This window comes from Bacillus rossius, chromosome 6 (genome assembly GCF_032445375.1).
Source record: "Bacillus rossius redtenbacheri isolate Brsri chromosome 6, Brsri_v3, whole genome shotgun sequence".
Lineage (NCBI taxonomy): Eukaryota > Metazoa > Arthropoda > Insecta > Phasmatodea > Bacillidae > Bacillus > Bacillus rossius.
The window spans coordinates 61371153-61386713 of NC_086334.1; the positions used below are offsets into that span (position 1 = coordinate 61371153).

The 15561-nt window shown below is 35.9% G+C and overlaps 1 protein-coding gene across 5 annotated transcripts in view; it reads left to right on the top strand.

The window, feature by feature from the left end:
- Positions 1-15561, top strand: part of LOC134533254 (vacuolar protein sorting-associated protein 35) — a 95563-nt gene that overhangs the window by 29157 nt on the left and 50845 nt on the right. For all 5 annotated transcript variants that reach the window (XM_063370683.1, XM_063370684.1, XM_063370687.1 and 2 more), the window contains 4 exons: positions 946-1164; positions 4624-4772; positions 6200-6407; positions 11710-11819. In XM_063370683.1, coding sequence (XP_063226753.1) covers positions 946-1164; positions 4624-4772; positions 6200-6407; positions 11710-11819 — 686 coding nt within the window. The remainder of the gene's footprint in view (positions 1-945; positions 1165-4623; positions 4773-6199; positions 6408-11709; positions 11820-15561) is intronic.

The following is a 15561-nucleotide window of genomic DNA, read 5'->3' on the forward strand; positions in this document are numbered from 1 at the left end:
TCAGTCAGTGAATGACTATCATGCAACTCATGTCCACCTCTGTTCCTCCTTATTGGAATGTCGCTGCCCGTATTTGTGGGTACTTCACACAGATCCACCCCTTCCGTACCTCGAATAAACAAAACTTTATTGAAATTATAAATTAAATTTATATATATAAAGAATATTCAGAATAATTATAAATCAAAATATGCTATGTTGGCATTTAACAATATACGGTTATTAGAATATATTTATCTATTTGTATTTAAAAAAAATACTACAGGAAAAAGTATTAAATTTTTACAATTGGATCAAAGACAGTGATGATGAACCCGCAAATAGTGTAACAGGGTTTCTCTAGTTAAAGACTTGAATGGGGCAAAAATCCATATTGATGTGTGAAAAACTAAAAAATTAAATTTAAAAAAATACTAGATCAAATTTTGAAAAAATTGCATTGCGCTGCAAACTGATTACCCGTAAAGACTCTGTGTATCAAATTAAATGGCTCTAGGCCTCTCCATTTATGCACTATGTGATAGACAGACAAACTGTCTCCTTTATTATACAGATTTCTGCACATTGCTTACAAGAACTTGGATTTCTTACTGTTCAGGTCTTAGTTGAATGTTGTACGTAAGGCTGTCTTTTGGGGATACTCCACCATGCTAATGCATAGTTTTCTTTTTTCCTCCTTCCTTTTCTTTCTCTTTTCTTGTTTTTTCCTTCTTTCTTTCTTCACACTTGAACTACCTCTTGCAGTTGTTTAAATTTAAAATATGAAGCGTTAAATAAACTGTTTCCGTTTTATCATGCCATTTTTTTTTTATCTACTCTTTCTTGTGCTTCTGAAATATTTCCTGATAATATTTTCATCCAGAACATAGCTCTACTGTAATACTGACCTATACTGTGAAACATACAGTATGTAGATATTGTAGACTTGTGTTTTGTGGTGTGCAGGTGTTTCCGGACGAGTTCCACCTGCAGACGCTGAACCCGTTCCTGAAGTCCTGCGCGGAGCTGCAGCCGGGCGTGAACGTCAAGAACATCATCATCTCGCTGATCGACCGGTTGGCCGTGTTCTCGCAGCGCACGGATGGTGCTGTGGGCAGCGGGGGCATCCCCTCGGACGTGAAGCTGTTCGACGTGTTCTCCGACCAAGTGGCCACCATCATTCAGGTGTCGCGTCGCGAGCAGCCGTGTCATCGTCTGTATTTGATCTCTGCAGCTTGGTTTTATATGTGTACTAGCTGCAGTACCCGGCTTTGCCCGGGCTGAACACCGGGTGATATATTGTCCGCGAGTTACAGCAAAATGGATAGCGATATGTCCAGTGTGTTGGACATTAAGAAATGACACATAATTACTGTTTGTGTATCTGTGACCTATGATTTTCTGTTTACCCATGGCGATCGGTTGAAAGGTTTAGAAGTTGATGCGCTACAGCGCCATCTAGCGGCGAGTTACAAAAAAAAATGGTTAGCATAAAAACCTTCTCCATGATAAAAACACTTCGATGTGCCAACTTTCATGGCGATCAGGCAAACGGTGTAAGAGTTTATCGACGTCATACATACTAAAACCCAATTATATATATTCTTATATTTCAAGATTTTGGGGCTTTCACTTTTGCGAAAAGTGGATGTTCAGGACCTCGAATGATTTGGAACACTCCATCTTGAAAGAAATGATATTTGAAATTCCTGAAATTGTCAAAATTTTGGGGCTTTGTCCCCAGAGGGGGAGGGGTGATTTTGAAGACCCTGAATGGCTGGGAAACAATAAAAATCGAAAGAATTATTTTTGAAATTTTCTAAATTTTGGGGTTTTGACCCCTTAGGGGGGGGGGGTGATGTTGAGGACCCCGAATGGCTCGTAAACACTCCAAATCGAAAAAGAATAGGTTTTTGGAAATTTTGGGAATATTTTTAATTATTGGGTCTTTGACTCCTTGTGGGGGGAGGGTAGTTTCAGGACCCCGAACGGCTCGGAAACACTCCAACTTAAATTTTTGAAATTTTTCGAAATTTTGGGGTTTTGCATTCCCCCAATCCCCTTACCACAATTTGTTGGAGAACACGTCTTTGGGTAAACGTTCCGCCATCCCCTGGACACTTTAGTTAGTAATGACTTAATTTTAATACAAGTTCCTCCAATTTTTCTAAATTTTGTGGCTTTCACTTTTGAGAAAAGGGTGGGGGGGGGGGGGGGGGGGGTTAGAGGTTCAGGACCTCTAATGGTTTGGAACACTCCATCTCGAAAGAAATTATATTTGAAATTCCTGAAATTGTCGAAATTTTGGGGCTTTGTCCCCAGAGGGGGAAAGGTGATTTTGAGGACCCTGAATGACTGGGAAACAATAAAAATCGAAAGAATTATTTTTGAAATTTTCTAAATTTTAGGGGGGGGGGGGAGTGGTGTTGAGGACCCCGAATGGCTCGTAAACACTCCAAATCGAAAAAGAATAGGTTTTTGGAAATTTTGGGAATTTTTTTAATTATTGGGTCTTTGACTCCTTGTGGGGGGAGGGTAGTTTCAGGACCCCGAATGGCTCGGAAACACTCCAAATAGTAAAAAAGTATACTTAAATTTAACAAATTTTTGAAATTTTTCGTATTTTTGGAGTTTTGCACTCCCCCCCTCCCCCCCCCCCCCTCCCATAAAATTGGGTGCGAAGTCGACTTTGGGTAAAAGTTCCACCATGCCCCGGACACTTAGGTTCGTAATTACTTAATTTTAATACAATTTTCTCCAATTTTTCGAAATTTTGTGGCTTTCACTTTTGAGAAAAGGGAGGGGGGGGGGGGGTGGAGGTTCAGGAACTCGAATGTTTCAGAACACTCCATCTCGAAAGAATAGATATTTGAAATTCCTAAAATTATCGAAATTTTGGGGCTTTTTCCCAGAGGGGGGCGGGGGGGTTTTAGGACCCTGAATGGCTCGAAAACGCTTAAAATCGAAAGAGAAAGATTTTTAAAAATTTTAAACTTTCGAAATTTTGGGGTTTTTTCCCACCTGGGGGGGGGGGTGATGTTGAGGACCCCGAATGGCTCGGAAACACTCCAAATCGAAAGAGATATAAAGGAAAACTTATTACCTACCTATGAATAATTTTCTAAATAAATTAATAAATAACTCTATGTTTAAGAATTTACGTACATACATAATATTAAACTTCAAACTATACACACCAAAAAAAACTAAGGATGTTTGTGAAACTATTTTTTATTTGTCATAATGTTTAAAACATTTGTAGGATTTGTTGATATGTAAAACTGTGGTGGCCATATTCCGCTTATCCAAAGGAGTATAGAAATTAATAGAGATATCACTCCCTGTACACACCACAAATCTTTGAATTAAGTATAAAAAAACATAGTCCAAAATGAAACAAAAAGTATAAATAACAACTAATTTGACAAAAAAATTATACAACTGGAATGACAATGTTAACATCCGCCTGAAACTTAATAGATGTAGGTAGGTAAGAATATATATATAAGAAATTAAATGAAATTAAAACATACATAAATAAAATTATCTCACACTCAACCAAACATAATGTTTAATATGAAATAAAGGAAGATGGCAATTACACGTAACTATTCTAATTAATAAAAAAAAAATCGACCTACCTGAAATAGTAAAATTCAAATTTTTCAACAATATATTACATAATTGATAAATATTTCTGGTCTTCGGTCTCAGTAGCCATAAGATTCTTGACGCTCAGCAGATAAATTATAAACACTAAACCAAACTCCTTGCAAATAAGTTATAAGTAGGTACTGTAAAAAAAAAAATTTAAATTGTAATATACAAAAACGGTATTGAAAATTGAAACAAATATGGCGGGTACTACAAACTGTCAAGATATTTATTTTTTTCTTACTCTCTACTTAGTTCCTTACAATAGCAAAACGTAACGTAATGGCTTGAAAGCTATTGCTCGGCAGACATAGAGGAATGACACTAACAGTTTGTATATCTATGACACACGTTACATAAAATTAAGATATATTTTTTTAACCTGTTTTTAGACAAAAGATAGCCTATGTCCATCCCCAGGATATAATCTATCTCCTTACCAAATTTCATTACGATCCGTCCAGCCATTCAGCCGGGAAAAGGTAACAAACATACAGACAGACAGACAGACAGACAGACAGACAGACAGACAGAGTTACTTTCACATTTATAATATTAGTAAGGATTTCGCTCGTTCAAATAATTATTTCTTCAGTATTTTTTTTTTACATAAGGTAAACCCAGTTAGATTTATTAATATGTAAAACTTATTGAAAGGGTAAAATGATAAGTATTGATACATTAAATGTTAATATTTTAATTTTATGAAGGAAAGCTTTGTAAGAGGGTTTTACCGTAATAATGTTATCGCATGGTTACCAATTTTATGTATGAAATGTGTCTCGTAGTTAGGTCTCATTGCGTTACCACTTTTTGAGGTGGTCTTGATGCATTAGGAATCATGCCTACACGATAAAGTCTGTTGGCCCAATCATTTTAAAATTTGAATTTTGAATTGGTATTATGATGATCCTGATTGGACTGGGGTGTGAATTTACTGTTAGCGTTTATTGGAGGCCTTACCAGAGCTGTGTGTGTGTGTGTTTGTAGTCGCGGCAGGACATGCCTCCCGAGGACATAGTGTCCTTGCAGGTGTCCCTGGTGAACCTCGCCCACAAGTGCTACCCCGACAGGGTGGACTATGTGGACAAGGTCCTCCTCACGACGGTCACCATCTTCCAGAAGCTGGGACTCGACAGGTAGCTGTGCCCACCTCTGATATCCCTTGGTCCTAACTAGTTTAACTAATTATACAATTTCAGTTATTGTTTGTCATGACTAGGGACATGAATTTATCACATTTGCGATAATGCTAATTTTTATGCAAATTTTAGCCTTTTTTTGGTAGAAAACGTGAATTTTTAACTTTTTTAAAAATAGAGAAAATTCACTTCCAAAACCTCAGAATATTGCAAAATATATATTTAAGTACATATTAACTTACGTTTATTTCCATAATCATTTGGGCCCCAAAATTGCAAGAAAACAATGGAAAGTGTCCTTAGACATGTTTTTTGTAACTAATGTTTGTGTCAGTTCCGTCTGCATCATCTGTTGAAAAACACGGCTCCGTTACCAAAGAATTTATGCTTCTATACATTGTCAGTAGCCAGATGCCGAAGGTTACACAATAGACATTTTCAGTCATTGAATTGAGTTCTCTATTAGAAGTGTTGCTTGTAACAGCAACATTTTGAGTGAGAAGTGCTTCTTCATTACATTTATCTATGGAACTTTTGTTGTGGGCTTGTGTACATCTGTTTAGTTTGTTTTCTTACTAGGCATCTGCGAATCCGTGATTTTCAGTTTGAATTGAATTCTGAATTGGAGTTTAAATTATTCGGGAATTTTGAATTTTTATCGAATCAAATTTTTCAAACTAGTAGTCATCATTTTTTTTTTGTTTTATTGCTATATATATATATATATATATATATATATATATATATATATATATATATATATAAAAAGTAAACAGTTGTGGCATTTTTAATTGAATTAGTTTTTGTGTATTATTTTAGTAAGCAGTGTTATACTTTTTACTGCTGGTACCAGCAATGAGTAGTAGTTCTGTGCAAATTACCCGTATCTACTTGTATTTTTGTAAGAAAAAGTCTATATGTGTATATCCCACTATTTAAGATTATGAAATGGTAGATGCCATTTTGGAATGAAAATCACATGGTACTTCACAAATTTTTAATATTTTTTTTTTTACAAAGTTAATTGCTAGTGTCAATATTTGGCACAAACACAACAAAAAAGTGATAGATCTTGTATCTTCACATCTTTCATCATATAAACAGTTCTTTTTATAAAATATGTATTTTACACCTTCTTGAATTGTACATTTTTTTTAATGTGACGTATTTGAATATGTGTTAAGTATTGTCATTTTTTTTAATTGGATGTAGTTGGTGTAGCGAAAGTTCCTGGCAAGCCAAGCCGTAGTATTTAACCAAGGACACCAAAGTCTTGATAATAGAAAGGATTACAGCACCTACCGGCTGAGCCAACTGTGGTGTTAATGAGAGAGTTTTAATCTTTTATTCGTCAGGGCCCTAAGCCTTCAGAAAGTGGGACAGGATCGAGGAACTCGGGTGAAAGACGTGGGACTGCGGTGCAGGATAGAGTACCAGAGCCCCATCTCGCGAGAGCTGACGCGGCTGATGAAGATCCCGGTGGACAACTACAGCAACCTGCTGACGGTCCTGCAGCTGCAGCACTACGGCCCGCTGCTGGACTACTTCGACTACCACGGCCGCAAGAGCCTGGCCGCCTGCCTGGTGGCCAGCGCCCTCGACAGCAACACGTGCCTGCCCACCCCCGACCAGGTCGGTTCCTTACCACGCCTCGAGTTGGGCTGGGAGAGCGTCTACCTCTTAGACATGCACACTATACTGTTTCATCACACTTGTAGTATAATTACCTCAACGAGACACCTTGCGTGGCGTGGGCGTCTGTTCCTCCGCCCCTTCACTTCACACCCTCTCTCCATTATCTTCCCCCTAAGCTTGCTGCCTCCCTTCTCCTTTTGCCTTTTTTCACCCCGTACACTCTTTGCTAACGCATGCACATCCGGCTTTAGGTTATGCTACATAAGCCCTTGGGGCCTCTCATTCTGCCTCCTTGTTATAATTTTTTTTTTAGAATCGCTCGGTAGAACGAACGTAGCGGATCATGTAATTTCTCTTGATTATAGAAATGTAATTGTAAATGTGCGACCTGAACTTACGACGGGACATGGTACGCGTTCTGTTGTTTCGTAAGGCTGTTGTATCTTTATTTCAAAATTGCTGTTTCTGGCCAGCTGTCATTTAGCTGTCCTTTGGTATTAATGTTAAATACTATCAGTCTGGTCCTTTTGAACCATTTTGCGTCGTGACATTTTATGTTTGCTGGTATTTGCGGAGATGGGTCATTATTTAAAGAATTTTCTTACAAACTTAAATGTTGATGAGTCATTTGATTGTTCCTTTATTGTAAGATTGTTGGTAAATCGTTACACTCAATGTGTACCTGAGATACAGTAGAACCCGTTTATAGTGAACCCGCCTATAATGAATTCCCGTTTATTGTGAATTTCCGTCTCGGTCCCGGCAAAATGATGTGAGGTTATGTATTAATTTATTGGATATAGCGCACAACTTTTGTCAATGTTGATACGTTTTCCCGTGTACCACGAACAAATTTTGCCGACATAATGCACATTTATCTCAAATATTTTCATATAATTACAAGTATTTTCACAAAACATCTATTCTGGATCACACTAACGTTTTTCTCCGCAATATGCTACTGGATTGTCCACTGTTCATATTATAAACAAGTCGTAATCGAGTGGCCTCGGTAGGCTACGTGTAGCCAGAAATAGTGCTCAGTTTGGTGAAAATAATAGTTTTCCCTGCATAGTTAAAGAATGAGCGAACGCGTGTACATTTAATAAGTTATCAAAATTAAACATAAATTACCGCCACACAAATACGTATGTACATTATAGCAGCAAATTCAATATTTTTACGTCTCATTTTTATCGTTCACGTTTCGGACATTTTGATCGAGTAAGGTTCGTAAGACTACCACTAGATAGAACTCTGTGGACTAAATTTTTCCATAGAAAGTGAGAAATTTTCGTTCCAGCTTTAGCAACTGTGATACTAAATGATACGTAGTGATCTTTGATGTGCCAGGCTCGTTATTTTTCGTTTATTTACTTTTGACGGTAAAAAGAATTTCTTGTTATTAAGCTGCAAATGAGCTTCAATAAGAAATACGTACATAAAAAAGGGTGAAAAACGCGTTAAAAAACGTAAGGCATTATCTGTGCGAGATAAACTGGACATTATTAAAAAGGTAGACTCCAACACCACTTTCCTGCACGTGTTAATATCAAAGGAACTGGGAATTGCAAAATCCACATTAAGTACAATATTAAACAAGATGAACAATTTTCTTTCTCAAGCTGCGAATACGTCACAGAGTATTAAATGCCTGAAAAAAGGAAAATATGCCGATGTCAAAGAACCATTAATAGAAAGTTTGTACATGTGTAGTGTATTAAAAATAATATCTGCATTTGCTCATAAAATTGTTGCTTTGAGTATTTTCATTCGTTCTTTTCTTGGCTTAGGGCTATGTGTAGTTAAGATTATGCTTTTGAGTATGTATTGCCAATATAAAAGTTTTCCCAGATATAAAGTTTCCCCTCTATAGTGAACATATAAACTACTCCCTTCAGATTCATTATAACAGGGTTCTACTGTAGTTTGTTTTCAGATTAGTTTCTTCTATGAAAAAGTATGTATTGCAATAATTTCCTATGAATTCACAGTTGACATATATTTGTATTGGCCTTGCATTGTCCTGACATTGGATATTTTGATATGCTTAAATTGTAATTAATTGTTATAGGCCACCCCTTTTGCTTCTTCAGGTACTTAGTACATGAATTGTGTAGGAAATGCATATAGTGCATGTTTCTCCGAAAGAAACATTTGATAAGACCTACAGGTAGGACACCATTAGATTGTATAGTGTTTATCATGTCTTAAATACTTGTCATCCATCACGCAAATAATTTATGAAGCATTAAGGTCATCCGTTCGTATGTATGTATTTATTCATATTTACGTAAGACATTGATGTTAAAATATATAGATGTGATCTATATAAAGTATTTAGTGAATAATATTATTCAGTCTAAAAACCATGTTTGAGACATTTATAGTATCTGAAGCTTATATATGTATTGTTGAATTTTTTTATATTTGCTTATTGTGTATTTCCTTGAAATCAAAATTTAAAATTAAATACCAATGATTGATTATGATTAAAAATCAAGTGTTACATATCCAAACACACTCCCTGCTTCTGATTCCTGTTACGTATAGCAGAGGACTTTGTATAGTAATGTTTGAGCACAACTTGGAGTTAGTTGGGTTATAGTCCTGCAATGAATTCTAACCCAGTAACACCCGCAATATTTTCTTGCTTTGTGTATTATTTTTCTAGACACTGTTTATAATGATACTAACCCTAAAACTTATTTTTTCCTTCTCGACAGCTAGGTCATGAGAGATGGCTCATAACTGAACTAAGTCCAAGGAAACTGGGGAAATTAACAATAGCCTATAGTAATAATTGCAGCATTTGCTTGGAGTGATCTCTGGGAAGCCATGGCAAACCAGCTTCGAGGGGGTTGGACCAGGATATTAACCTAAGACAAATAGAATGTTTGCAAACAAGCAAGGTGTGTGCAACAAAAATGCCACAGGTTCCTTGGTACCACCACTAGGCTGAATTTAGTATTTTTTTTTTAGTAGCAGAATTACTTTTTTCGAATGGTTTTTTTTTTTTTTTTTTTAACTTCATTATTTTTCACAAAAAAAAAGTAGGAATTAGTTATGATGTACAAATTTAAATGTTATCAACAATTACTAGGGAATGAGATCATAACAACAATTATTTATCTAAGCTCTAAGGCATCTTGCAACTTTTTTCTTGGTAACATAGTTTAGATTTTCATAAAAGTATGTAAAATAAATTTTTAATGAAAACTTAAAACCTTGCCATCATTACAGGATGACAATATTATTTTGTTGAAATTTAAATTAAAATTTCATAGTTTTGTATTATTATTTAATAACACTATTAAAAGAGACAGAACACAAATCCAGACAAAACACTACAGAAAAAAATTCACTTAAGTTTTAGACATTGTAGACTGTGTCATGAGTAGAAAGGCACAATGCGCACACACCCACATGTGGAAAAAAAAAAGTAATACTACATAATTGGGCTTTAAAAGTTGTGGCAGAAACAATACACAAAACATTGCAATTTTTTTTAATTTTTTTTTGTTATTCATTCGTATTTCCTACATTATAAATTTTTAAAGAAATTATTTACTAATTGTTAAATGTTGCATGTTGTGTGTATTGTTTTTGTTTAGTTGTCTTGTATTTTGTATTGTTTTGTTCTGACTGCATGTATATGTGTTGTTTGTATCGTGCCTACCACCCAAGGCCATAAGCTGTAGGTAGGCATGCAACAAATATTAAATAAATAAATAAAATATAAACATGTGCACAAATTAAGGAATTACTTTATGTACATTGTTAATGTTAACACTTGCAGGATAATAATTCCTGTGCCTGATACCTACAATTGCAATGTTTTAGTCTGTCAGTCGGCACTAGTGCACTTTACAGTAGTGGTGCACCGATGCGGATACCGATGAATCGTAATCGGCGATTATGGGTACTTACCGATTAATCGTAATCGGCGATTATCTTAACGATTACTTTGCCCATTATTTACGTCCCGGCGTAATTAAGTAGGTTTTTACCGTGTAATATTTTGTTACACATTTTAGGATGAAATACGGTATTATTTGTATATATTACAAAATTCATCTAACTCCGTCATATCATAAATAAAGATATATCGTTAAGTTTAATAAATCTCATTGCCTCGAACAATAAAAAAAACATTTTTCCTACACGTTTATTTACGTTTCGTCTTTTGTTTAGTGGCCTTGTACATTACCTATAGCCAGAGACGTAAAATAGATGGCACGCAATCAAAATACCACAAACAGTTGCAGTGGATTCTATGACAATCGATCTTTTCGAGTCGTAGTAGCGGTTTAAAATCGTGGTCCCGATACCTTCTAGTTTTTATCACTGCGTTTTACAAACTAGTTATGGGCATCTTTGGTAACATTATCCGTTTGTTATTTGTATGACGTGAAAAGTGAAAAAGTATTTATAATTTTATATAATATTCAGTCAACATAAATAAAATCACATGTGCTAGAATTGGTTTTTAGTCATTTTTATATAATTATAGTGAGATGGCGAGTAGGGAGAAAAAATGTGAAGTGTGGAAACATTTTTCTATAAACTCAAGTGAACAAAATAAAGCAGCATGTTTACATGTTAAACGGTAATTTCTTGATGCAACCTTATGTGATAGTCAATAATAATGCTAGTTTTCTGCAACAAAAACTTACCCATTGTAAATTAAAATTATTAGACTGTAGTTCAAGTTGTTTACAATAACAAATATAAATAGAAGTTAATTTAATTTACACTTTGCAATGACTTAATAATGTATTTTATATATTTTTATACTGTTATTATAGCTGTATTCTCGATTTTACCTAATCTTGTTATTAAATTTACATGGGAATAAAAATTTTTGTGTGCATTATTACACTTAAAAAAATTTCTTCATTATAATCGGTAACTGAATCGGTATCTGCCGATTATTGCTCTCATAATCGGTAATCGAATCGGTAATCGGTAAAGTCATATCGGTGCACCACTACTTTACAGGCTGCAGCGTTTTTTTTTACCTTAAATTGTAAATACATTTGCTTGCATTGCGTACTGTGGCCATTTAGCCTGAGATGTATTTTGTAATTTAGAACTGAAAAGAACCAATTTCAAACATTCAAATCATGTTGTATTAATATGTACATGCAAAAAATAAATTAAAAGTTTAAAAATTACATTTATAAATTTTATGGTGATTAATTTCAGTAATTAGCACACTAACCAATTCACAGTTCACTGGTTGAGTAACCATGTTTATGATTGATCCATAATGATTCGTATTTTGGCAATGTTGCAGGTGGATGCTGTGCTGACTCTCATCTCGACTCTGGTCCAGGACCAGACTGATCAGCCTCCGGGGGAGGAGGACCCGGAGGACTTCGCAGAGGAACAAGGTCTACTCGGGAGGTGAGTGCATTATGATCATCCTTAGCCCAGTGTGGCCACCCAACCGGCGAAATCTGAAAACCTAAATGAGCCGTGATTATTTTTGCTGCTGTAAAATTCGGGAAAAAACCCTTGAATATTAGAAAACAATCCGTAATTACGTATTTGTTTGTTTAGCAAGTTGAAAATGGATAAGTTGAATTAATACATGTCATTCCTACACACTGCATAACTTTAACAATACAATAAAACCTTTTTGTTGTGACCCCATTTATTGCGACCACCTCTCTATTACAACCCGATTTCGAGGAACCGTGAAAAAATTGCCGAAAATCCGAAGAAAATCGGACAGAAAATTAGTTTCTTGTGGTGAGTAGCGTGTTACTGCGTTTCTCTTGCCGAGTGCTGTTCTGCCGTAGGCAGTGCATATCTAAAAATAGATACCACTTCCTGTTGACCGCTGTCAGCGCTTGACAACCCCCATTCCACGAATCACGTTATCTGCTTCATTTTAACGAGAGTAAAAATATATTAAAAATTTCAGCAAATTGATAAAAGCTTTATGTGTCCGCAAAACAGGGCACAACACTTGCCCGCCAGTTGTTTTCATTCAAAACGTGGCTAAAGAACTTGTATGGATCAGGCTGAAAACATCCGGCAATACGTGTAGGTTATAAGGAATCTTGCTATGAATTGAGATGTTATGTTTTTCGAGTAGGTATACACAGCGACCGACTGGATGCACGCTCGCCTCGACTTGTTTTAACTGCCGCGGCGATGTTTATTTTGACAGCTCAAGCAATTATATTTTCCCATGGGTTGACAGAAAAAGGTCGCTTCACCCAGCATAAAAAAAAAGGCTACGCCACTTATTCCTCATGCAGGAAACACACTGGCTGCCGTCTGTCTCCCCCGCATTTATCTTTCTTTTAACATTCCACGTCTCGCCTCTCGCGCGAGCAATAACGAAGTGACCACGCATTGGGCCGTTTTATGCTTTGTTTGGTGACAGCAGCTTGATTTTATTTGGTATATTCCTTTTCATAGGACCCTTGCTATTAAAATACATTTATATTTAATTTTGAAAGCTTGTAAATTCCTTGCCAGAAATGACTGAACTTGAACTTGGTGTGAAAAATGACATATTTTGACAACTTTTTTTTGGACGTTTTGTTGTTGTTGTTGTTGTTGTTGTTGTTGTTGTTGTTGTGCGTGTTTGGGGGGGAGGGAGGTGTCCGAAAATATTTACAACAATCTTACTTCTCCCTCACCGCTTTAGTACCCCGTTCATAATAGCCAAATTTTACGGGAGAAGGGAGGGTGAAAAGAGCATTTTCTCACTGAACGTTTTTCAAAGGGGAGCGAAGTTGGGGTGTTATAAGGGAGGACACTAGATGGTTTGTGTGTCTGGAAGGGATGAGCTAGCCTTGAAGAATGTTAACGAGGGGAGGGAGGGGTGAGCTTATGCGTCATGAAGCCGCTGCCGCCAGCCAGCCGGGCGAGCTCGTGTGCGCCCACTCGCGTTGCAGAACCTACAGCTGCCATATTTTTAAAGCAAATGTCCCATTATTTTTTTTGTTATTCTTACATGAACATTATTGGAAGTATTAAAGCCGACACAAAAATACGCTGTGTGTTAAAATTAACATATTTTAATGATCTTTCATTTCATTTTTATTTTTTAAAATTTTTTTTCTGATTTTCACATTTTTTTCTAAATGTCCAATTTTTTGACGGTTCCCGAGAATGTATTCGTAAAATCACTGCTTTGTTAAATCTGGGGTTCGTGTATTTAACTACGGGAAGCAGAAAACGTACATGTAAACTAACCAGTAAAAGTAAACTGTCTTTTAACATATTTTCTTTAGAGGTGGCCTGTAGGGCGACGGACTTGTCATGAAGGTTGAAGTGTGTTTAAAGCAAAGCCGTCTAGCATTGTGAGTGACAGCATCCTGCCATTGTACGGCTGGTTTCTTAGCGAGTGAAGCGGTTTGTTGGGGGGGGGGGGGGGGGGGGGGATGGAAATGAACTGAAAATTTCAGAAAACATCTATTACGACCCCCCCTTTATTTATTAAGACCCTATTCCTGGGAACCGTGAGGGGTCATTTCAGAGGTTTGACTGTATTTTAGTGTTGTTAACCACTATGTCACCTTCCAATTTGAACATGTCATAAAAAGCCTGTCACATGTTGTCCTTTTTTCTGCATCTTTTTTGCAACTTCCATGCAACACAATTTGAAAAAATATATTATACAGTGGTGTGTGATTTAACTTGTAAAAACGTGCAAGCCTTCAGTTCATGGAAAACCCTTAAATAGTCTTACATGGAACATATTATAATGTTAATAAATGCTAGGATTATTTTCTTTGCTTTTTATCTGTTAGTATTGCTAAAATATGTGGAAGATTCCAGCGAGCCATAACTTTCAGTGAGACAGAGCCTTAACAAGATGCACTTGTGACAAGTCTCCCGCCCTGACAGTATTCATGCAGTCTAAAACCACACACCACTCTTTTAGCAGATGCCTACCAATTTGGCCCATGCAAATATCATTTTTTTTTAGGTTAAATAAAATTTAAACACCAGATTATTCTTGAATACGAATATCTAAATTGAATAGTAAATGTATAAATTAATATACCACTAAAAAAAATATGTAATAATTTTATATCATGTAACAAAATACATAGGGAAAGAAAAAATTAATATTTAGTGCCTTATGTGAAATTAGAAAATTATTCTAAAGTGAAAGATTTGTTAGGTTAAGTCTAGAGGTGGGACAATACTACACTTTTGATACTCGATTCTGTATTGTTTTTTCAGTTCGATACTTTCGATACTCCAGGGAAAAAATATTTTCCCATTAAGTAACAATTATTACAAATAACATAAATTAGTTTTAAACTATATAAATTCCCTCTTTATTACAAAAATACAAATGAGAACTTTGAGAAGCAAATAAGAAATGTAGTAGTATTGTAATGAAAATACTTTAAATTTATAGTAGATTTAACAGCCAAGCACTATTTGTAACACACACACTTCAGTACAGTCGGTGCTAATAAAATAACTGAGAAGTAATATAACAGGAAAATGGTGCCGTTACCGTTCAGGACACAAAAGCAAACAATGTTTATTTTTTGAATAATCGATAAAATAGCACCGTTATGTAAGACAACAATATGATAGTGTTACGATTCGAAACACCCGTTAATTGCGCAGTTAAACTCGCGATATCGTTCACACGACACTCCGGATATTTGTCTGAAAATGTTTTAAAAACATTCAACACAATACATTTCTGTGCACTTTTCAAAGGCTTTCTCGTTCTGTGTTTTACAAAACTCGGTCCGGCGTCAGCCATAACAAACCGTGCGCGCACAAATCCGAAATACAACTGTTGCGGCGGGCATGAACTGTACACTGTACACATGGCGTCTGCTAACATAATTGTAAGTAAATACTTGCTGACACATTAATCTGTATTGGATATAAATGGTGAAACTCTATAATTCTATATAACAACAATTGTTATAAAAAAAGTCAGTGTAAAAATACTTACAAATGGTCCGTAACCAAGGGACTATTTCTTGCGCATGAATAATGTGCGCGGCGACCGGCAGCCAATGAAAATGTTTGTTTACAAGAGGCTTTGTTTATTACAAAACTCAGGTAAGCGTGAACGAAGAATAGGCGTGTTATTGTTATTATTGTGACGGATTGCTGGTGGAGTCAATTAATGTGAATTTTGAGTGCTCAG